At 38.7% G+C, this 24,586-nt stretch overlaps 2 protein-coding genes across 5 annotated transcripts; one reads left to right on the plus strand and one right to left on the minus strand.

The window, feature by feature from the left end:
* Nucleotides 1-1,615: 1,615 nt before the first annotated feature.
* Nucleotides 1,616-18,336, minus strand: LOC131772925 (protein lev-9). 4 transcript variants are annotated; one of them, XM_066166109.1, is made up of 16 exons: nt 18,187-18,336; nt 17,924-18,064; nt 16,670-16,840; nt 15,555-15,857; nt 14,705-14,875; nt 13,623-13,817; nt 13,171-13,362; nt 12,559-12,732; nt 12,004-12,186; nt 11,474-11,653; nt 10,654-10,821; nt 10,095-10,274; nt 4,406-4,573; nt 3,402-3,607; nt 3,107-3,248; nt 1,616-2,815 (listed from the first exon to the last, which is right to left on the minus strand). In XM_066166109.1, the coding sequence occupies exons 1-16, from the start codon at nt 18,227-18,229 to the stop codon at nt 2,484-2,486; spliced, it is 2,949 nt and encodes a 982-aa protein (XP_066022206.1). In that variant the 5' UTR covers nt 18,230-18,336; the 3' UTR covers nt 1,616-2,483. The 4 variants fall into 4 exon arrangements, with proteins under 4 accessions (XP_066022206.1, XP_066022208.1, XP_066022209.1 ...); XM_066166111.1 differs by lacking the exon at nt 10,654-10,821; XM_066166110.1 differs by lacking the exons at nt 1,616-2,815; nt 3,107-3,248; nt 3,402-3,607; nt 4,406-4,573 and adding exons at nt 7,356-8,654; nt 8,947-9,088; nt 9,235-9,455.
* A 128-nt stretch (nt 18,337-18,464) lies between these two features.
* Nucleotides 18,465-24,544, plus strand: LOC131772900 (coagulation factor X). Its single transcript, XM_059088862.2, has 9 exons — nt 18,465-18,769; nt 19,465-19,544; nt 20,649-20,843; nt 21,193-21,369; nt 21,770-21,949; nt 22,227-22,412; nt 22,685-22,804; nt 23,313-23,439; nt 23,626-24,544. Exons 1-9 carry the CDS (start codon nt 18,738-18,740, stop codon nt 24,233-24,235), a joined length of 1,707 nt encoding a protein of 568 aa, XP_058944845.2. The 5' UTR covers nt 18,465-18,737; the 3' UTR covers nt 24,236-24,544.
* The last annotated feature ends 42 nt before the right edge of the window (nt 24,545-24,586 follow it).

Below are 24,586 nucleotides of genomic sequence, written 5' to 3' on the forward strand. Positions count from 1 at the left end.
GCCAGGACGAGTAGTTTTAAAGAGCAGAGTATTAAATCGCGATAGTTGGGGATGGAAGGGACAGTGAGGATGGTCGATCTGCGTGTTCACTTCAGTTAGCATTCTAGAGAGATTCACGTTACGCTGTCTTAGATCTTAGCCCACACCACTCCCAACCATGAAAGCTACTTGCTTTCAGTTCTCTTTTTCTCGATCACGAACAATAATTGCTTCTGTAGATAATTTCAAACCTAGTGTATACAGTAAAGTTGCCGAAAAGGGACTTGGTCAATTCAGATGTCAACACTGAAAACCGCGTTCAACGACACTATTACAACCCACCATTGGTTCACGCGCATAGTGATTTTTCTCTCGCAATCAGATAAAACCAACACCAAATTTCACATTCTTTCTTCTACCGACAATACTCAACATGCTCACTTATAAGGGGACTTACAACTTGAAACTCCAAACTTCCTCTTTGAAATCCACTCGAATAGACTAAGAGCTTCAACCTGGTCAGTTCATTCGGAAAAAAAACCTGAATTGCAAAGAATAAAGCGTGGATAAAAAAGTTCTAATGCATCTTTTCTGAAATGTTTTTCTCTTAAGAATCTTTGCTGAACATGTTACCTTTTGCTATGCCTGCTCAAAATTCCGCAATTTGTTCATAACTTCTGGCAACATCTAGAACAAAAATATGTGCATGTGTGAAAGTATAGAAATATCGCTGAAGATAGAGGACGTGTGCCTAAAAATAGTAATCTCCTAAGACATGGAAGTTTACTCATCTCTGTTCAGAAATTTTAAGTCGATTTCAAACGGCTGAAGCAAGCATAGTGCGACAGCAATATGTAGCCTTCGTCCTTCGTCAAAAAAGGACGCGACAGAAGCGCGTATCATGAATGTTCCTTTATTCTTTATAATTGGAGTTTCCAGAATCAAGAAGAGACATCGTCTGCGTGGCTGGCTTCTCGCGATATCACTAATGCGAGCTTCACTGCTAGTTTTTGCTCTCTCAGTAACTCTACTTACCTGAACTACTCACGTTCTCCACCCTTACCCCCTCGCCCTCCCGCGAAAAAATGAAAAAAAAAATAGTAGTAAAGAATAGTAATAATTTCAGCCACGTAGGCCATGAGAGCAATTGTCTTACGATGTCTGATCTTCTAAGTTAGATACAATTAAGCCAGCGGCGATAAACTGAGCGATAGGAAACTCCAAGAACTAAATATTGTTAGCCTGATGGGGGAGCTGTCTTTGTTTGGCTCAAAAATTACAGCATAGTATCTTTGTGAGGATATAACTGTGAACGCTTCTCAAAGTAAGCCTAGTTACTAGTCACACCAGAAAGTTATGCCCTGCCAATCGTTCATTAACAATGGAACACTTCACGCCTTCTTGCGTCACGTTAGCATTCTTGAAGCATAACTTTCCGTGAAACATCCAGAAGAGATTAATGCTGCTTTAGTAAAAGCGAAAAATCTTAGTTTTCAATTTTGTTTTTACCGGAAGGACTTGTCATAAAGGGTTCCCTTTTAAGTGCTTCTAATAAGCTTATATCGATAAAACCAACATTACGCCACCGAAAAAAGTAGTCAAACTTTCGTAAACTATGAGCTTAATTGTTTCCGTCTCTGTTCAGTTTTCATTTATTAACCAGTTTTCGGCGGAACAACATGTACACTTCCCTTGTTCCTTTTACTGCTTGGACATCAATGCCTAAAGCTGAACCGTACGTTAAAATCAACGGATTAATTGATAACAATAGTAAATCAAAACTAAGTAATGCATTCCAAACAAAATTATTGAAATTTACTTGTTTAAATAACATTAAACATAAGTTAAATTTACCTAGAAAGCCAATATAGGGAATGGAAAGTGCGAACAGCACAAAGAACAGCACAAAGAAAAAAAACAGTAAAAAGGTACCATGGGGGGGGGGGGGGGGGGGGTCAGCGAGCCGTCATCGAGCTATCGAGCTTCGAGTTAAGTTTGTGGGAATCATTTATAGGAAATCATCACTCGATGTCTTTTCAATTTTTGTCTCTTTTAATCGGGAGAACATACTATCATGTGACTTGCCATAACTGCCTATGGTTGCCCTAGTCGTAATATCGTCTCGGCTTCGGCAAATTGTATATCTACTTGCCACGATATTTTGCTCAACCTTGTCTTTTAAAAATTGTCAAATATCTGTTGCAGTTTTTATTTATAAATGCAGAGATGCATTTTTAGAGGTCATTCGAATAGCCCTTACAACACAGTAAGTATAGGAATTTTATACTAGAGGTCCTATGCTCCATAGACAAATTAAAAACGGAAAAATCTAAGAGCACGTAAAGTAGCACACTCAGGAGCTGTCTACTTTCTTTAAATTATAAGTATGGTTTGAGTGAGCACGAGCCCACCACCGTCTGTCAAAAGTGAAAGATAGATTGTTCAAGATTGTTCAATACAGTCCAACTTGCGCTCAGACATTTTATCTAACATATGAACGTGAACTATTTACACAATTCTCCTTTGAACACTCGAACGTCTTCTAATTTGCTCCGCCACTCTACACCGTTTGTTTCAATAGGACAGTAAGTGGAACTGCACGATCTTTTTATGTTTCCCCTCTTTGTTTTCCCCAGCGAATCTGTTCCAACGACTGTAGTGCCTTCAGTTAGCAGGTTGACGTTAGGTTTCTCATCAAGAATTATGTCATCTCTGCTTAAATATTTGTATCGTTCTCCTTCAACGACTTCCCACTTGCGCTTGACAGACACAAAACGCCCTTTGCGATATTTTCCTCCCTCTTGGAAGAGGACTGCGGAGCCTGGCATGATACAATCTAAAAAGACAAGGACGCAAAACGTGAGACTAGACAACAATACGAATAGTTATTGCATAAAAATGAGGTGATTCTCAAGCTGAACTCGGAACAGTTTCTCGTTTAAAGGATTTATTTAATACATTATGCAACCATCAATGCTAATCACTGTGATTTTAGAAGAAAAGACGTTTTCATTTTCTACATTTCAGTCATGAAATCGTTCCATTTTAATTTGTGGATGTTTATCTAAACAGAGTGTTGGAGAGAGAACTTAAAGATACAATTCATCTATGAACTAAATAGCCTAACCTCGACGTACTGCATCACATCCATATAATGTCGGTGTTAAACAACTAGAGAGTTCCTGTTTGGTGATAAGCAGAACTTGCAAAGACTGAGCAAAAACCGGTTGAGGAAGTTTCATTGTTGTCACTTCTTCACTGAAAGATGGCTGTTGGTGTAAAAATCTAATGTTATACTTGTGCCAGCGAATATGACTATGCTACTTGATTGTCAAATTTTCACATTTCACTTTATCACTCTTCCACAGTCCAGAGCAGAAAAATACGGGAAATAAGAGGAAATATTATAATCAGGTTTTTACCTTGAAAGGGCTGCCAATGTTTGCCCATTTGCTGGAAAGAAGCGCTTTTATTTGAATCTGTAGAACATTTCTTTTATCTTTTCCCAGCTGGATACTTGCTCCCGTAATAGTATTTTCCTTTTGGAGGTTTATCTCTAAATAACTCTGATCTCTTCCCCTTCGACAGCTGATATGTCTGCTGGAGGTTTTCAGGGGTACACCGCAATCTTAAACGTAAAAATGAAGTGGACAATGAGCTATAAGCTACAAATTCAAAAATACAAGTTGCCGCCAGTTTCTGTAGTTTCAATTCCATTTTAAAGGCTTCCGATTGAAGAGACTTTAACATGACAACGAAACATTGTTTCTCTCGCTCCACTGACTTTTTGCCTAAGCATGTAACCCAGGCTCTAGACTCCGTGCTTCTGAAGTTTCAAATGAAACAACCGGCTATGTTTGTACATTTCTAACAAAGCGGAGTGCGAAGGGACGGGCGAATGTGGTCCTACACTTTCGTATATCGCTCATTTTTCCGGGCTCGTGTTATTATGGATGAGTGTGTCGTAACAATAATCAACCGTAAGAGCGAATGAGGAAAATAAATATCTCTTACCAATAAAAATTTTGGTCATTTCCCAGTTAACCTCTCGAGGACTCTCAATGCTGTGTTAAGGGTGGTAAGTTTCGAAAGAAATTGTGGCGCTAAGTCGTCGGGAAGTATTACAAGATGATCTGGTATAATCAGCTGAGTTGAAAATGTGAATAGGCCATCGTAGAGAGATTCTATAGCTGACGTTTTGTGCTTAGCCCATCGTTCACTATGTGTCAGTTCCCTGTGACAATGTCGCGTTTGGAAGAAGTTTACCATAACATGAATTGGATGACTTCTACACATTTTTTTGCTTCTTCACAACTAGTGTCTTCTTACTATACTGCACCAAACATATCATGGCCATATTGCTCTTTAAAATTTCTAGTGCTCTAGCAAATCAACGATATTCAATTACTTAAGACAACTTTCAAACCTCTACATGTTGGGCGATGTGCGTCCCATTGCCCGTTGTTACATTTTATCCTCGAGGCGCCATCTAAAACACGATTGGATAAACATTGGAAGTTTACGACTGAATCGTGTTCAAAAGCACTTCCAATGGTTTTCCCTTGACTTGGAGTACCAGGGTCAGAGCAGGATGCTAAAAATGAAAAATAGAAAAAAATGAAAATAAAAGCATTTGTCTAAAATCATACCCTATGAGCGTGAGTGAAAGCAGCTCGCGAGCTAAATAGCTGCACTAATCATCCTTAAAGCGAATTATACGGAATATCAGTACAATCATGTAGGCCAGATGCTTGGAGAACGTTCAATCACAGTCGCTTTCCACTAAAAACAAAAGGGGTTCCTGACCTGCTTGACCTAGCAATTGAATTTTTTGCTTAAACTACAAAGCGTGAGACCCTTTTTTTTTCAATTGTATCACAATTTAAAAATCGATATCTCGTTCGCTAATAAATAGAGCGGGGGCTACAAAACTCATTTTTAGCCGAAGGCACCATGACTTAATGAAGCGTGTTCCCGAAAAGTTGTACTTTTGCAATGGAAACTAACGAGAAATTATGGAAGTGTACGACCATCAAGTGATAACTTGTTATGAAATGAGGAAATCGTTTCGAGCTTATTTATGTTTCTTTTCAACATTACAAGAGCGTGTGATATTGTTCTTAGGCCTTTGGATGCTCAAATATTTAATCACAAGAGAGAGATTTACCTAAACACTTTACGAAACCGTTTGATCGTGTTCTTAGATATATTTGCCTAAACACTTTGGAACATCTCCATCCCGCGTCTTGTTCCTTTGACAAGAAAGAGATGATTTGCCATGCAAGGTGTAGTCTTTATCACACTGGAATTCTACTGTTCCTCTGAAAGCAAAGTTTTTGACGACATATGTTTGCCTTCCATGTTTTGGTGCTCCTGGATCTCCGCACGAGATTTCTAGGAAAAAGGGCCATATACATAATTTATCAAAGACCAAATAACAAAACCCATAATTATATTTACAGGGTGACTAATTATAATTTACTAATGTAAGATATTGACAAAAAACAAAATGGTTCGTACCTTGAAACTTACAAATATGTTAAATAAATAAAAATCTAAAATAATAAACTCTCATCCTCGTCGCTTGACGAAGATTAGCAGTGTAGAAATCGAAACGAAGCTGTTAATGCGATTGATAGCCTGACTCCACATCGCGAGGCAAACGATTAATCGTTCATTTAACTATAGAACTATAATGAACAACATCTTCCATTCCCTTCAAATCTTCCTATTAGATTGCCTTTGTGGTTTATTAATCATAGAACAACTATTGTAGTTCCTATCGAATACATCTTTTACCTTTACACTGTGGTATCTTGTGACTCCATTTTCCATCCAAACATTGGATGGTTTTTTTCCCTACACGTTCAAAGTCGTCATCACATATAAATTTTATGGATTTCCCATGCTTAAAGTCATTTCCTATTCTTATTCCATTCCCTGGCTCACCAGGGTCTAAACACGGAGCTGAAAGATAAATTCCGTGTAAATGTAAGCATTTTGATCCGTTTGTCGTATAATGTATTCAATAAATGACAAAACAAGCTCTGAGAGAATACATGATAGAGACCAATATCTAGCAAGCATAACTAGATGTAACAAAGTAATTTACATTTGACAAGCAGCAATGTTTGTATCATATCAAGGTCAACCTTAGCCTCACTTCTGTTCAAAGGCTTGGCAGGCAATCAGGCAACTGTAAAATGGACTATTACGATTCTTTAGTAACAATTTTACTCACCAAGGCAACTTGGGGCAGTTGAACTCCACTCTTTTGTTTCTCCACAGGTTATTATTTTGGATCCCTCCAAAATGTAATTCGCCTCACAAGCGAATTTCACCGAGCTACCATAATCAAAACCATTTGTAATAGAAATAATTTTTTTAACATTAGCTGCGGCATCTGGATTCCCACAGTTTATAACTGTAAAAAGAAAATTTCAAGATTAAAATACTTCAGGAACACACGGGCGCGTAAAATTTAGGATCCCTTACTTTATCACATATCCATTAAGACGGCGTAATTTTCATTTTATTAGCCACACAAACGTTCACGTGATAATGAGATTAAACGCCAAATAAAAAAATGGCATAGCATTCTGGGACAATTGGAATACCGCAAGCTTTCATGAAATACACACCGTTCATAACCAAAATAAGTTTGAACAACAGCGAGACAGGAATGCGTGAAGGATGTAGGTTGGCCTTTGCATGTTGAATCATTTTCTTTTGAATATAAGTGTAATGTTAAAGTTAGTTTGTAAAAGAATAGTACTTACTTTGGCACGAAGGTTCGATAAGATGTTTTTTTCAGAATTATTTTAATATTGTTCAAACCCTACCCATATAATCCATATTCATCTTAAGCTTAATATATACTGAACCTATAGTAAAGTTGAGAAAGAGTAAAGTTTAGATCAGTTTACGTAGTAAAACAAGCGACGTTTTCTGTTGCCCCGCTACCTACCATTAGATCCAAAATAGGATGAAATCACTAAAAAGTAAACATTATAAGCAGCATTCAAATTCATTTCCTTTGACTTTCTCATAACCAATAAGACAGAAAATGAAAAAACAACGATAGAGAGAGATAGAGAGACGAGGGGGATTTCTTGCGCATTATTATAACGCACCGAGAGGTCATAGACTATAGTAACACTCGCAAAAAGGAGTAGGAGTCTTAATCCAAGCAATTATGAATAATTTGTAGGTAGTGACTTGATAAAATGGGCTATAAAAGGTTCCAAACAGTTGTGCTGTTTTGGGGGATGGAATATTTTCAAACCATTGCCATACGGAACGGCTCCGAGTAAGTTTCTGCGAGATGCCTAACTGCTTTATTTTGACTTTGTGAGAATCGACTGAAGGCCATTCGAGACAGTTTCAATTTTTATTTCTTTACGCGGCAAAAAAAGAAAAGAAAAGAAAAGAAAAGAAAGCTACCTTACGACTTGGAAATAACTGCCTACAAATGATGGTTAGCCTGTGTGTAGTATCGTCCCGGTTGCGGCAACAAAAATCGATCCACTCGCTACGATATCTTGCCAAATCATGTCTTACAATTATACAATGACTAGTGCAGTTTGAATCATTTTTACCAAACACATTTTAGAGGTCAATTGAGAAGCTTTTACTTTACAATGGGTAGAGTAATTTGTCACCTGAAGTCCTCTGCCCCTTACAGTAATAAAAAGAGGAAAAAGCTTTGCTCCTTAACAATGATTTTAACTTCACTTTATCATTAAAAAAAGAAAAAAAAATGAAAAATTTAAGGGATCTTACTGTTGCATACTAAAGAACTTTCTTATTTCTTACAACAATGTGTTGGTTTCAGTGCGAAGGCGATCTCTCGATTTTTTTGGCAGATTGAAGTTCCACAAATCCTCTTTGAACGATAGTCCACCAATACTACCCCTCAAAGGTCGTAGATGGGGGATTTTTCAATGAAGTCTAACCCCGCCCCCATAAGGACGTAAAAACTTTTGATGTATTAGTCAAACATGAACTATTTAAACAACACTCCTTTGAATACTCTTACATTTTCTAATTTGCTTTGCCACTCTACAATAGGACACTGAGTGGAACTGAAAGATCTTTTTATGTTTCCCCTCTTCCTAGAGAAATTAGTGGCAAGAGTCGTCTACTTTCTTCAAAATGTATGTAGGGTTTGAGTGAGTACGAAGCTTCGATCTTGTTGGCGGGTCGAGCTTCCACAAATCCTCTTTTAACGATAGCCCACCTTTGGTGCGTCCGTTAAAAGTGAAAGATAAATTTTACAAGATTGTTCAATACAGTTCAACATCCGCACAGACATTTTATATATCATGTGAAATTGAACTATTTACACAATTCTCCTTTGAATAGTCGAACGTTTTCTAATTTGCTCTGCCACTCTTCACCGTTTGTTTCAATAGGACAGTGAGTGGAACTGCATGATCTTTTTATGTTTCCCCCCTTTATTTTTCCTCGCGAATCTGTTCCAACGACTGTAGTGCCTTCAGATAGCTGGTTGACGTTAGGTTTCTCATCAAGTATTAGTGTGTCATCTTTGCTTAAATATTTGTATCGTTTTCCTTCAACGACCTCCCACTTGACGCCCCAGACAGACGCAAAACGCCCCTTACGATATGTTCCTCCCTCTTTGAAGAGGACTGCGGAGCCTGGCATGATACAACCTAAAAAGACAAGGACGCAAAACGTGAGGGAAGACAACAATATGAATATTTACTGCATCAAAACTGAGGTGATTCTCAAGCTGAACTTCGAACAGTTTCTCGTCTAAAGGATTTATTTAATACTTCATACAACCATCAATGCTGATCACTGTGATTTTAGAAGAAAAGACATTTTCATTTTCTACATTTCAGTCATAACACCGTTTCATTTTAATTCCTAGATGCTTATCTTAAAAGGGCTTTGGAGAGAGAACTCAAAGATACAATTCATCGATGAACTAAGTGATCTAACCTCGATGCACTGCGTCACATCCATATAACGTCGGTGTTAAACAACTAGAGATTCTTCGTCTGGTGAAAAGCAGAACTTGCACAAACCGAGTAATAACCGGTTGAGGAAGTTTCAATGCTTTCACTCCTTCATTGAAATGTGGCTGTAGGTATGAAAATCTGATGTTATAATCGTGTAAGCGAATATGACTATGCTATACTTGAATATCAAATTTTAATATTCCACTTTATCACTCTCCCACAGTCAAGAGCAGAAAAATACGGAAAAAAGAGAAAAAATTGTTTCTACCTTGAAAGGTTTGCCAAAGTTTACCCATTTGTTGGAAAGAAGTGCTTTTATTTGAATCTGTTGAACATTTCCTTTATCTTGTCCCAGCTGGATACTTGCCGCCGTAATAGTATTTTCCTTTGGGAGCATTATCTCTAAAGAAGTCTTCTCTTTTTCGATTGAACAGTTGAGATTTTTCCTGTTGATCCCGTGAAGTAGACCATCAGGGTAAGAGCAGGATACTAAAAATGCAAAATACAAAAAAATGAAAATAATAGCAATCGTCTAAAATCATACTGTATGAGCGAGAGTGAAAACAAATTACGAGCTAAATAGTTGCACTAAAAGAGTTTCTTCTCCCTGACCTGCTTGACCGAGCGCTTGAGTTTCACGGTCGTAGAGTGATCGGATATCATCAAGCTTATCGTTGTGAACTGACCTTTCGCGGTCGTAAAACATTACAAATTTGGCCGATGTTGATCCGCATTTCTTGGTACGTTCATGTGAGTAAGTACAAACACTGAGGTATTTTAAGTGAGGTCTTATATGCTTAAATTAAAAAGCGAGAGAACTTTTTTTTTAATTGTATCAAAATATAAAAATCGATACCTCGATCGATAATAAATAGGGTGGGGGCTACAACACTCATTTTTTAGCCGAAGGCATCATGACCAAATGGACCGTGTTCCCGAAAAGTTGTACTTTTGCAATGGAAACTAATGAGAAATTATGGAAGTGTACGACCATCAAGTGCTAACTTGTTACGAAATGGGGAAATCTTTTCGAGCTTATTTATGTTTCTTTTCAACATTACAAGAGCGTGTGATATTGTTCTTAGGCCTTTGGATGCTCAAATATTTAATCACAAGAGAGAGATTTACCTAAACACTTTGGAACATCTCCATCCCACGTCTTGTTCCTTTGGCAAGAAAGAGATGATTTGCCATTCAAGGTGTAGCCTTTATCACACTGGAATTCTACTATTCCTCTGAAAGCAAAGTTTTTAACGACATTTGTTTGCCTTCCATGTGTTGGTGTTCCTGGATCTCCGCACGAAATTACTAGGAAAAATGGCCATATACATAACTTATCAAAGACCAAATAACAAAACCCGTAATCATATCTACAGGGTTATTCATTTACTAATCTAAGATATTGATGAGAAACGAAATGGTTAAATAAATAAAAATCTAAGATAAACTCTCGACCTCGTCGCTTGACGAAGATTAGCCGTGTAAAAGTCGAAACGACGCGGTAAATACGATTGATAGCCTGACTCCACTTTGCGAGGCGAACAATTACACGTTCATTTATCTATAGAACCGTAATGAACAACAACATTTTCCATTCCTTCCACATCTTCCTACTGGTTTGCCTTTGTGGCTTAGTAGTTAATCATAACGACCAACCACTGTCGTTCCTATTTAATACGTCTTTTACCTTTGCACTGGGGTATCTTGTGACTCCACTTTCCATCCAAACATTGAATGGTTTTTTCCCCAACATGTTCAAAGTCACCATCACATTGAAATTTTATGAATTTCCCATGCGTAAAGTCATCTCCTATTCTTGTTCCATTCCCTGGTTCACCAGGGTCTAAACATGGAGCTGAAAGATAAATTCCGTGTAAATGTAAGCATTTGGATCCGTTTGTCGTGTAATTTATTTGATAAATGAGAAAATAAGCTCAGAGAGAATACTAGGGAAAATGGATCAAATGGCTTATGTCCATACAGTCTGAAAACTATTCGATTGTACTGTCGAGTTAATCAATATATAAATATCACTTATTACGTAAAAGTTTAGATGCCAAAGCTATTTTTACTTTTCAATTTCTATTTTTTCCCCTTGCGTTTGTTTTGATAATTATTTGTTGCTTGGTTTTTGTTGTTGTTGTTGTTTTGTTTAATTAAGTAGCATTTCATAATTTGTTTAGCTCCGAAGTTGGCACCAATAATAGCAACCCCCCCCCCCCTCCTTCCTTGCGCCATTATAACACAACGACGTTCAATAGCCCATCTTACAGTTGCTTACTTAGTTGACAAGCTTTTGATTTGGAGTGAGGCTGAAGGTAGAGACCAATAGAGACCAATATCTAGTTAGCAAAACTAGATATAACAAAGCAATTTACATTTGAAAAACAGCAAGGTTTGTATCATAACAAGTTCAACCTTAGCCTCACTTCTATTCAAAGGCCTGGCAGGCAATCAGGCAACTGTAAAATGGACTTTTACAATTCTTTAGTGACAATTTTACTCACCAAGGCAACTTGGGGCAGATGAACTCCACTCTTTTGTTTCCCCACAGGCTATTATTTTGGATCCTTCCAAAGTGTAATTCGCCTCACAAGCGAATTCCACCGAGCTACCATAATTAAAACCATTTGTAATACTAACTTGTTTCACATTAGCTGGGGTATCTGGATTCCCACAGTTTATAACTGTAAAAAAAATTTCAAATGTGAAATTCCTTCAGGAATACAAGGGCGTGTAAAATTTAGGATCACTTACTTTATCACATATCTAGTAAGACGATGTAATTTTCAATTTGTTTGCCACGCAAATGTTCACGTGATAATGAGATTAAATGGCCAATAACGAAATGGCACGGTCTGTGACATTTTGAATACCGCAGGCTTTCATAAAACACACATATTCATAGCCAAACTAAGTTTGAACAACAGCGAGACAGGAATGCGTGAAGGATGTAGGTTGGCCTTTGCATGTTGAATCATTCTCTTTTGAATATAAGTGTAATGTTAAAGTTAGTTTGTAAAAGAATAGTACTTACTTCGGCACGAAGGTTCAACTCCGCTCCACTGTTCATCGTTTTGACAAACTCGAGTCTCCGAGCCAATCAGCTCGTAGCCTTTCTCCTTACACCGATATTTCACATAACCGCCAAGTCGCGTGTGACCGGTTTCCGAAACTATTAAAACTTTATGTGGAGTTGACAACCTACCGCAATCGATTACTTTAAAGGACAAAAGAAAAATATGGAGATAATTATAAAGCAACAGCAAATAAACTTAGTTCTGATTTGTTCACTCCTCCATCGCTTTGAAGACTGACCATAATAAAACTTTTAAGTTGTTTAAGGGGAGGGGAGTGGGGACTGTGGTGAAGGATAACAGGTAATATGAATCTTCACAAAAGATTCGTCCCGGAAGAAATCTATGGCATGAATGTTACTTGTCGTTTGCAAGATACCTGAATATCTTTCATTCCGGGGAGCTCGCTGAGTCCCTAATTTGTTTTTTCACGCTCTTTCCCCTTTCTCCGACACCTTTCCAATTTGCTCAGTAAAGCAGCCTCTAAGGAAACACTAAGTAGCATCATTTCTTACGTTTACAGGTTGGCACACGTCCACTCCATTTTTGATTCGCCTGACATTGGCGATACTTGTCTCCAACCAACTTGAAGCCGGGGTTACATTCAAAGTAAACCTTACTTCGGAACGTAAAAACGTGTGATTTCACGTTGCCATGGAGAGGGATTTGTGGCCTGCCACAACTTTTAGCTGTGAACACAAAGGAAACAAAACTACCATTAATCGATCAGAAAAGCACAATCTTTACCACTAAGTAGAATACGATTTATAGCCCAGTTTTAGCACTTTTCCGAAAAACTTATCCATCGACGTAATGTTTTGCCTGAAATATTAACGTAACACCGGTGTCTTTTCCATCAAGACTAAAGTAAAGAAAGCCTTAACAGCCTGTGTGTATGAGGCGGGGGCTGAGGCTCATTGGCGTCCAAACCTGGCAACAAAAATAACTACTCTTAACAACTTCCCTGAATTATTATCACTATTATCATTATTATTACCACAAGCCGACCTTTTTTTTTTCATCGCCCCTTGCTTTGGTCAAACACACAAGTGTTTGTTTCTTATAATGTGAATGATTATAAATTTGTCCAAGTGATTCTGGTATCGTTGGTGACGTTTTCAACTTACGAGAGCAAGTGAACGAAGAACCAGTCCATTTTCCTTTCGTTTTGCATGTTAGCAGGCCTATTCCGTTTTGGAAGTACCCCGTTTGACACTTCAGTAGTACTTTTTCTTGAAACTTGAACGACCGTGTCTTTTTTTGATGGGGCAACCTGAAATCGACATTTTCTGGAAGCTGTGGAGGATCACAGCTTGGAACTGTAAAAAAAAATATCACATAAAAAAGGTCCCCAATTACAGTGATTGGGAAACTCACACAATTGAATGATGATAGACCATGACAGTACTTATACCCATAACAGTAGGAATAATTTTTTTTCTAAATTCGGTTGTAAAAGTGTTGGGGGAAACTGTGTTCCAAATGAATAATTACACCCTTCAAAGAAAAGTGTACCACCCTGATCCCTCTCAAAGCAACAACAAACACAACAACTCTTCAAATTGGCGGCTTAACTTACGTTTGCATTTTGGCTTATCTTTATTCCATTCTCCCGTTGAACCACAAACAAGATATTTTGAGCCTTCCATTTCGTAACCTGGGAAGCAATTATATTCCACTCTATCTCCTACTTCCAGATAATCCTCCTCGAAATTTCGTCGGTAGAGTTGTTTGTTACCAAAATCGATATCTCCAGGATCCTTACAGATGATTTCTTCAAGGAAAAAAAGTAAACGTTTCTCCGACAAACGGCGATGAATTGTAGCGTTTCGTATTATAAAGAAAAAATTTAAATTTTCTAAAGTTTGAATTTACAGTTTTCTCATCATTCTCTTTCATTAGGTTTGATGAAAGAGAATAACGTTTAGAGTAAATATATCTTATTAGAGGTTGTGGTGTGTTACATACTGAGTATTACTTAGCATTTTCACGAGTTGTGCCGTAGTTTGACGAGCCCGTATAAAGACCATGAGTAAAAGTGCTAAGCAATACTAGACACCAAAACGTCCAATAACTTATTTATTATCCAACTGCTATCTTTTTTTAAGTATATAGCTCATTTCTTGTAGCGCGCGCAGTCGACTGGTTAAATTGGTGTTTTACAAAACAAAATAACCAACTGTACAATATCGCTTGATGTTTGTACCCTATTTGCAAGTTATTTGTACCCCCACTGAGTTATAACTAGGGATTTCTGTCAGAGTTCGGTGAAATATTTCGTCTTGAATCGCATCTGTGATACTTAGTTCTATAATTCCGTCCATGATATTTACTTGCGTACACTCGCACAGGATTGCTCACGTTGAGGTGCTTACTACTTGAAGTATTAACAATATTACTAAAAGAGCCATAAACAGGGCATAAAAACTATCTCAGAGAAAAAACCTCAACAAATTTAAATTGCTAAAAGAAAATTAAAAGCTGTTCCTCGTCGTCATCTTTTCGGCATAATAAAACCACCTTCTTAACTCTTACTTTCTTCTTTTTCTCGTTCTTTTCTCGATTTCTTTTCAATTACTAAATAACGCAGCAACCTTACGAGAGGTCCTATATTGACTAAGGTTATTCATGATCTCAATACAAAAAAAGACCATTGCTTACTACATGATGGATCATTGCCATCCCATCTCTTTATGCCACGACAAGTACGCTTCTTGGGTCCGATCAAGGTGTAAGGTTCATTGCAATTATACTTTACAACAGACCCAAGTCTTCGGGAGGAATATTTTTGTTTTCCATTCTCCAATCTTGATGGTCTTCCACATTCCAGAGCTACATTTGAAAGCAAAAAGTTTACTTTGGTATAGATATAACACTTAATTGATAGAGTCATATTTTAGAGATGAGTTATCAGAGATGTCAGACTAGTCTAGGTACGGCGCCTTATTCCCAAATTAAACCGTGATTCAGACACAAAAGTATAGCGTTTAACCGAAAAACACATACACATGAAAAGATCGGAGGTGCATAGTCTCCTCGCTTTAATTAGCCATATTCGATGTGATTTTACCCATTTGACAGTTGATGTAGAGGCATTTAGTCGGTAGTTCCCGCTCTTCATCTTTTTGGTATTGATATAAGACTACTAAAGTGCTTTCAATCAAGGTTTCGAGGGAATGTAAATACAATTTACAGGTTTTAAAGGCCATAGCCCTCAAATTATATTGCGTTGGGCTATGCTATCTTATTTCTTAAGTCTGTCAATCTCCGACACAAAATTCACGTACCATACGAGGCCAGGAGATCAAGAACGGATATGTCGACAGGTGAAAATCTGACACAAGAAATCTTGAACAAAATCATGTATTTCAATTGTGAAAAGAAGATGCTCCTGCTAGTGTCATTTTTCAAGGACAGCTTAGCGCTTTATATTCCCATAATAATTGTAAAAGGGCCATAAAGCGTTTCATGAATGCAAGTAACAGAATGTAGAGATATGTCTTTTTCAAACCTTTCGGAACACAGCTGTATCCACAGTCTCCATCACAAATACATTCCTGGTTGTTTCTGCAGCTTCCGGATGTGCTTGGGTTGCATTGTCTCCTACAGAATTTCCAATGTTCACGATTGGTTCTCTTACATACGCACTTTGGCTCACCTCTGTTCCAGGCGCCACTCCTCGCACAAGTCAATGTGTTCCTACCTTCCATTACGAATCCAGGCGAACAAGTGTAAGTCACCTTTTGCCCAACTTCTAAGCTATCATACTTCATTGTACCATTTAAGATACTTGGTGGGACTGGACACATCAGTTCTAGAATTAACGGAAGAAAAAAAGGAAAGGAAAGAATGCGCCTGTTGAATATTACATGAAGTAGCTACTGGGATATGTTTGATAAAAATGTACACGTAGAAGGCGTAAAGGAGCATGGCAGAAAATAGGAGCAAATAGTCGACGTATTTTTGTGTTTGTAGTGTCAAATTTCTTTCGCGACTTATCATTCCACTAAGTTATGTGTCAAGGGAATACAATAGTGTAAAGCACCATCTCTTTCGCGTAATATGGAAGGAGATGATTCGTCCCAACAAATATTGAGAAGTTCCTTTTTCGAATAGTCTAACTGTTCAATATTTACACCCCTGAAGAAAAAAAAAGTAGAAACATCTGGAGTGAAAGTTACTGCAACTGAAAGATAGCGAAATAACTACAATGGTTAACACCCTTCGTGTTAAGAACTTTCTAACTTTAACCCGTCAGGAATCGAAAATTATTTTTTCCTGTGTTTAAATCCTGAATTCAGATGAATATTTGCTCCTACTATTCCACTGGTTGGAATGCTGGAGCAAGCGTCTTACTCTCCTTTTAAAACAAAGTGAACACTATTCTATAATACTGAAAGATGATGGTAGATTTCCATTTTTTTAAATTTATTGAAAGTTCCAGGATTATAGTACAACCCACGTGGCGGGGATTTTAAAGAAAACGCGAGTGAAGTGAATAGAAACGCGAAAGAGATTCCCATTGCCTCTCGCGAATGCGACCTCTGACTCGCGTGTAGTAAGTCTAAATCACATCCCGCTCTAAAACAATCGCGCGTGTAAAGTAGGCAAGGGTGCACTACTTACTGCAGACAGGCTCTTGACCGTCCCAGGTGCCATTTCCTCTGCACGTTCTCTTTTTAGATCCGATTGCCTTGTATGGTGATCTGCATTGATACTTGGCAACTGACCTAAATGCGGTATTTTTTAATTTAACTCGACCTTTATCAATTCGGCTCAATCGTGGACAGTGAAGGCCTGTAGATAAAACACAAAAAATAAACATTGTATTTACCTAGAAATTTTTTGGTATATTCCTCTTCCTCATAGAAACCTTGAAATTAAAGCATACGAGCAAAAAAAGCAAATTTCTGATTAAATGCTGTTCTTCTTTGATTTCCTTTTTCGATGAGCAATTGCATATAAATTTAAACAAAACATGGATCGGTTTGTAATCGATCTCTTTGCTGAAGCTAAAATGGAAAACCCCTCTGATAGTTGTCGCAAAGTGTACTTTTCACAGCCATTGGATAGCTTGTTTCACCTGTTCTCCCTCGAACGCGTTATTTGGGATATCACGCGCTCCAAACGTTACGTGCTATCCCAAAGAATGGCTGCGATTGAGTCTACATATATGATTAATTAAGGCTTTTCATTTTATTGTCACGCGTCAACGCGCAAGGACGTCACGCACTATTCATGAGTGATACGTGCGTGGGCTTCAGCATTAAAATAGTCTCCATTCATCAAATGGTGAACAACGGAACTGAAGAAGGAAAGCTGATAAAAACAGAAAACCCCCCCATCTTATTTTACAGTATCGCGTCTATTTTTCTGAGCGCCCAGATGCGCGTGCACAGCCAACTGGAGCAGTATTTCAGTATTATATTAGTCTTCAGCAACAAATACAAACCAAATAAGAATTTGGCGAGACAGAAAAAAAATTAGGTGATTTATTAAATCACGATGGTAGGGCCCGATGAGTGCTTTGATTTAGAAATAAAATAAAAAAGATAGAAACAGGCTGTAACTTGCATTTGAAAAAAAAAAATTGAAACTATTCTTTCGTTATCTTAAACGGAATATAATTAATGACAGTTGCCAAGGTGGTCCTGCTGTGACCAAACTGAAGAGGAACACTTCTCACTTCTGTCTCAGTACGGTTCAGCGATTACGCTAATTTTGACTTTAAACATTAAATTCTTACATTTTGCAAAAGAAAAAATTTCGAAATATACATGAGAAGTTGTATTAAATTGCGCCTTAAAGAAGAAACTGAAAAGCCAAACGTTCAGGTTAGGAAATACGAGGTGGTTCATTATGCCCGTTTTCTCGTCTTACCTCTTTTTACGCAACTATGGCCACAGTCACCATCGCATATACAATCTTCGTTTCTACCGCATTCATTCTTTGATGGATTACAGGGTTTGGCGCAGATATTGCTCTGATGGTTTGTGCGAGTACAATTTTGACTTCGAATACCTGATAACAAATGTTACAAAGATAACAATTATCATATCGGTCTAATTTTGGGTCTGTTAATGACATTACATGTCAATGAATTGAAATTAAGATCACGGGTACTGAAAACGTAGTGCAGTTACCTTGAATGGCGAATACGGCGAGCAAAAGAATTGCGTACTTCATCGTGCTTCAAACACAATGTACCACGAACGTATGATACGCACACAGGAAGTACTATCAACAGACATACTGAGTCACGACTGGCAAAGCATGTAGTTTCAGGTTTCGCCTTCAGCTTAAATGACACCCTTGATTGATGTTGATCTTATTGTTTTGATTTAAGACGGAGTCAGAGCAACATGCTGTTTTCGTCAGCATTTGATCGGCTTTTTTCCCCGCTGCGCTTAAGCGTGGAGAGAATACGTAGATCCACAAACACGTACCACTTATAATTTCAGGTTATTTTCAGTAAATTAAGTCTCTTCTTCAGGGTCCATATGACAAAGTCTTTAGTAACGCTCTTTTATCTTACCGACGACAAGGAAAGCGGGGTAATTGAGGATGAAGTAGTGTGTGTGTTTGTGTTGGACACCGGGGGGAGGGAGGAGAAATGTGATCAAGAAAGCCTGTCTAAACAAAGGGAAGAAAAGGGTTAGTCAGCGCAACAGGAACATACGAGGTTGGGAACGTGATGGACTTGACGATTGTGAAAGATAAGGCAAGGTATTTCCTGCCGGCTATTGTGACTATCGAGTATCTTAGCCTTAACTGTTTTTTCAACAAAGATTACGTTTCATTCCTGCCTAAATCGTCATTTGCTACAAAAGTGACCTAAATCATGAATTCGATTATGCTACATTATGTATGGAGAATTGTTTCGTCTTCATTTCGCAGTAGGAAACAAATATTATAAAAGGGGGTAAGTTTTTAAAGAAACTGTGGTGCTTCGAGGGAAAAAATTAAAAAATAGATTCCTCAGGAATAACAGTTCCTTCGTATCTATAAACCAATCACAAGTCAAACTTACCAGGGTAATTAAGTATTATCAACTGAGTTGATAATACTTAATTAGCCACCGTAACAAGTTTCAAAGCTGACATTTCGAGCGTTAGCCCTTCGTCAGAGCGAATGGCGAAAAATTACCTCCAACGAAGGACTAACCTTCGAAACGTCAGCTTTTGAACCTCTTTACGGTGGCCAATTTACGTCCAACTCAGTTGATAATACTAAATTACCCTGTTATACTCTTCTACCGACGCAGCACCACAGTTTCTTTAGAAACTTACCCCCTTTATCAAAGTCAAATTTAGCTGATGATTATAAACAATTTAAAAAGAGGCTTATTCTCTGTCTTACTTCCGTCTAAGCTTCAAAGGAATTCTTCGAATTCACCAACACTCTTGTTGTTTCGCTTAAAGGATAATTACCAAAATGACCCCCACCAACGTGTTGCAAATACTGGTACTTTGCGTTTGCATATTTCTACCGCAAGTGAAAGGTAAGAGTAGAACTCAACCAACAATAATATAGTTTGTAGATAAAATTTGCACCAAAACATTATTTTATCAGTCCAGAATAAGTTGAACATAGTTACTCTTATCAGTCTTTTAATCAAAACAAGCTGAAACGATCTCCGATAAATTTCAGTGATATGAGAACTCAAAATAACGCCAAACATGCACCAAATGAAAAATGTGGTGGTTCTGGCGAATGCTAATTAAGGAAAAAAACATATCAAATCAAATTATATCGTGCGCCGTTGAGGGAATTAGTTGTCATCATGGTAACGTTGAATTAAAACTGTTTTCTTCCTGGTTTCTCGAGAAAAAAAGGAACATAATCACCTGATTTGCCCAAACTTGTCTCTTTACGTAAACTATACCGGCTGTTATTGCTATGCGGAGTCAATAGCCGGTTGTCTCGCATAAACAAAGATATCTGTTACACGGTGGCATCATGCGATATGGTTATTACAAAGTACAGTGATAGGACCCCCTTGCAAACTTAAATCGTGTGGAAAGGGGTGGGGAAGAACATCTTGCTTGATTCGACGACCGACCCCCTTCCCTCCCCGCTTAGAAAAAGAATTATTGACATAAGGAATTACGAGCCACCCCTTGAGAGTGAAAATTAGAAAGTCGCTCACGAATTTCCCATTTCGGGGTCAAATGAGAACCGAAATGTAACGTCAAAAGTTCTCGATTGAATTCAAACCGTCATGAGCCTCAGAGGACGCGAATTCTCAAAACCAAACATTCAAGTGAACAAAGATCAAGAGACAAGCAGTTCGTACACCATCTCACTCTCTCTCTTTTAACCTGCAGAACAGGCAAACGCAAGGCGAGCGCGAAGCGCGATTCACGCACAAGTAGAGTAGCGCCTCCCCTCGCGCGTGAGTCGCGCATGCCTCACCCTTACCTATGTTTGCGTTAAAAATTCAAAACAATTACTCCCGTTCTGCAGGTTAGTCTCTTTCGTCTAAGAAATGGAGCAGTTACATTAAAACCGTGCTTGCTTTCCCCACCTACACTACTCATCTATTTCTTCGCAGAAAACCATTGTAAGGCTATCAAAATAGAATTTGAAATCTTCTTCCTAATAGCTTCATCTTGCGGACCTCCACCTCTTCCAAGCAATGCTGCCATTCGCTCTGAGTCAACAAAGCCAACATCAAGCGGTTACAGCAAAGGAACCGTAATATTATACACTTGTAAGCCAGGATATCAACGCTTGTCTGGCCTTGTTCTTGTTAAGTGCCTAGGAACAACGTGGACGAAGTTAACCTTTACTTGTGTAGGCAAGTACAATTAGTTACGAAAATGAAATTACGCCATAATACTGCCAAATCATTTGCAACTTAAAGGATAGCCTTGCGTGACTCCTCGCTTGATTGCACACATGTGAAGCGTCTTAAATAGCCGGTGACAAAGGCGTGCTTCATTAGACTTTATCCCTTTCTTGTGCTCGCACTAACGTAACACCTTCCTTTCGAGTTTTGAGTGGAAAAAATTCTACAATTTGGCCAAGCCGCATGGATACTGACAATAGAAATGTATATATCAGTACCTTTTATACTTTTCACAATGTTTCATTCATGTTACAGTCGTCGTTTTGAAAAAAATAGTGAGAATTCTTTTGATTTTTAGCTTCGAAAGAGTGCCGAAGCCCACGTGTGCCCAAAAATGGTAAAAGATTTGGAAGTGCTTACTCTGTAGGTCAAAGGGTTAGATTTTCATGTGAAACCGGATTTGTCTTGCAAGGAGCAGCAGTTATAGAGTGCTTGAAAAATAAAACCTGGAACAAAGCAGCGCCTACATGCGAAGGTAAAAACGACAAAAAAACGACAACAGAAACAGTGACTGTCTAAATAAATATCGAAGACTAACAACCATAGAGGTATCACTAAAAACGAAAAACGGAGAGTAAAAATGCCGATGAAATGGCAAATACGCCCATTACTTAAGAAAATTTGGGTCCTTTTTTTTAAGCGCAGCGAAAAATGATGAGTAAAATAAACGTTCTTAATACAATTTCTAACAGCAAACACATTGAATCAACACAAGAGACCATGAGCCCGTTGAGCAGCATGAAGACGCCCAAAGTTCAGCTACCCTTCAGTGACTAACGTTTGGACCTGTTAGAAATTGTCAGCATAACGAAAACCTTTAAAAGATATCATGAACGTTTATCTCTTAATTCCTTTAATTTTTATCATTTTGGTAGTTGTTGACTGTGGAAGTCTGCCAGATCCAGCCCATGGGATGAAAATCAAGGAAACTAAAACTACATTCGGTGGTAGAGCTGATTTTATTTGCAGGAAAAAACGGTATTCAATCGTTGGAAGTCGAAGAAGGTTTTGTCAAGCAAATGGTGAATGGAGTGGCAAACCGACACTTTGTAAAGGTATATCCGTTCATCGCTCTTTTTTAAAGGGACAAGCTTCGTTTTTTTTGCGTTTTTCAGCGATGCGATGGCGAGCGCGAGGCGTGAACGAGGACAGCGTGGGGGAGCGAGACGCCTGGTAGGCGTGTGTCACTTGTTGCGCTCGCTACGCGCTCGCCACCGCTTGCTTAGAGGAAAAAAACGCTTGTCCTACAAGTTAATGCAGTCCCTTTTCGACTGAGTGTTGTAAAAACCATTAACATCAAATAACGCTAGAACGTTATCAATGTGCATTCAGCCCATTGCAGTAACCCAGGAGTGCCAGCCGGGGGGCGGAGAATCGGGAACAACTTTAGGCATGCAAAACAAGTGAGTTTCCAGTGTCAAAAATCACTGAAGATTCAAGGGCCCAGGAGAATCATCTGTTACGATGGCAGCTGGAGTGACCGTAAACCCAAGTGTCTGCCCCCCTCGCAAGTGAAAGGTAATACATTGTTTATCTGCCTCTCCTTTCAATCTTTCTTCGGAAAACCACCACATCAGTCAATCCACAGAAGTATTTTTGTTCCTTCCCCTTTCCTCCATTTTTTTTCACCTTTTTTCAATGGCTTTGCATTTCAAAGAAAACGCCCCCTCCCCCTCCTTAAATAAAACTGTGGGACTGAAAATAATTTGTTGGTAAAGGAATTAGGCGAAGAGCTAGAGTTAAAAAAATTACTTGCTCAATTGTAACACTGCCGCATTTGTCATTTTTAGATTATTCCAAATGCGGTGAAAGGAAGAGAATCCGCCTTTCTCGAATGGTGGGTGGTGTTATCAGCACCCACGGGATGTGGCCTTGGCAAGCTGGACTTTATCGAATTGACCAAACGACCGGTGAGATATGTAATGATGCCTAACATTGTACCCTTTTTTTCCGAAGGCTCCTTCTCAGTTCAACAACTTTCACAAAACTAAGTGGGATGCCAAATCTAACGGGGCGCTCGGAATAGGTGCGGAAAAGAATGGACAACACGGAATACCGGACGAGTGTATGAATAGGGAACTCTCTGCTTTTCTGACACATTCCCGAATGATTAACTCAAAAATCCCCAAGGAGAATACGAGCTAATAAGATGAACTGTTCCGGAGACACCTTTTGCATCTAGTCGTATTTATCTCATACTGTACGAACAACTACCAATAATCCAAGTGAGCAACAAGAAAACCGAAAATATCATAATGGCGAGGCTCCTTCAGTTGATAATAATCGATGCGGTTGCTTTCTTATTCCTTCAGCGCAATCTGTCCTTCCTCATCCCTGTTTTCCTCGTGCTGACGTGGAGCTGCGCGTTTGATTTAGAGATTGTTTTCGTTTAGTTTGATATTTGCATTTTGTATGTAGGAAAAGAACATTTTCTCTGTGGAGCTGCCCTTATCACTCGACAGTGGATAATCACTGCTGCCCACTGCTTCATGTACACACACGCGGATGACCACGTTAGAAAATCTCTCATTTCACCCCCGGAAATGTAAGTTTCCTCTATATTTGACTTTGACGTAATCAGAAAGAATTCAGACTTAAACCACTTAAACTTTCATCGTTTGCTCCACGACTTTCGCAATTTTTCTGTGGTTCGTTTTAGTTTGAGGCCGATTTTTCTGAGAGCGCTACACGCCTCTACGACGCCTCTAACTGAAGTGGGTTTTCTCTTCAGGTACAAGATTAAGGTCGGTGACAGTGTGCGCACCATAGAAGAAGCCTCGGAACGAGTGTATTTTGCGACCAAAATAATCATGCATCCCAAATACCACGACGAATACAAAGAAAACGATATTGCCTTAGTCAAGTTATCTTTCAGAGTCACACTTACTCGGAATGTACGTAAAGTTTGCCTTCCACAAGCAGAAAACAGCACGTCATACCACGAAAATGCAACACCTGGAGCTCATGGATTTGTTGCTGGTTGGGGAGCCACCCAAGTGCTTAATCCAGGAGAGACAGCCGACTCGAAGTATTCCTCATCAGCGGTATTAAGATCCGCTCATTTTCAAATTCAAGACTCGAAACTCTGCCAGAACTCTACTGATTATCACTTTAACGACTCGTTAGAATTTTGCGCTGGAAGCGATAGAAATGGAATCGGACCATGCACGGGCGACAGTGGAGGGCCTTTTGTTATGAGGGTGTTGAAGGGCGGTGCATGGAAGTGGGTCGCTGTAGGTCTTGTTAGCTGGGGAGAGGGCTGTGGTATTTACGGTCGATATACATTCTACACCAAGTTAGCTCCCTATGTTGACTGGATTAATCAGCATGTTCGTAAGTAGATGAGAGTTAAAAAAGCGTTAAAAAGCTACTGCATTATTTTCTCTTAGCCGAAGTCATAAACTGACCAAACGCACAACAGCTCAGAAAAACTTAGCGATGGGTGTATAACACTATCATAAATTTAATGTATGTCTGTAAGATTAAATCTTGACGACGCCTGTATTTTTGTAAACAATGATATAAGACAACAGGACAAAAGTGTGTTTCCTACGGTCGCAGGCAGCTAAACGTTTCTGACTTCTCTGAAGGCCTGAAACAGCCAATTTAATCCCATCATGTTTTAAAATAAAAATAAGCATAAGGGGCGCTATCATTTGGAGTGAGGTGATTTCGCTGCTTTTTTTCTTTCA

This window comes from Pocillopora verrucosa, chromosome 4, assembly GCF_036669915.1.
Source record: "Pocillopora verrucosa isolate sample1 chromosome 4, ASM3666991v2, whole genome shotgun sequence".
Taxonomy (NCBI): Eukaryota; Metazoa; Cnidaria; class Anthozoa; order Scleractinia; family Pocilloporidae; genus Pocillopora; species Pocillopora verrucosa.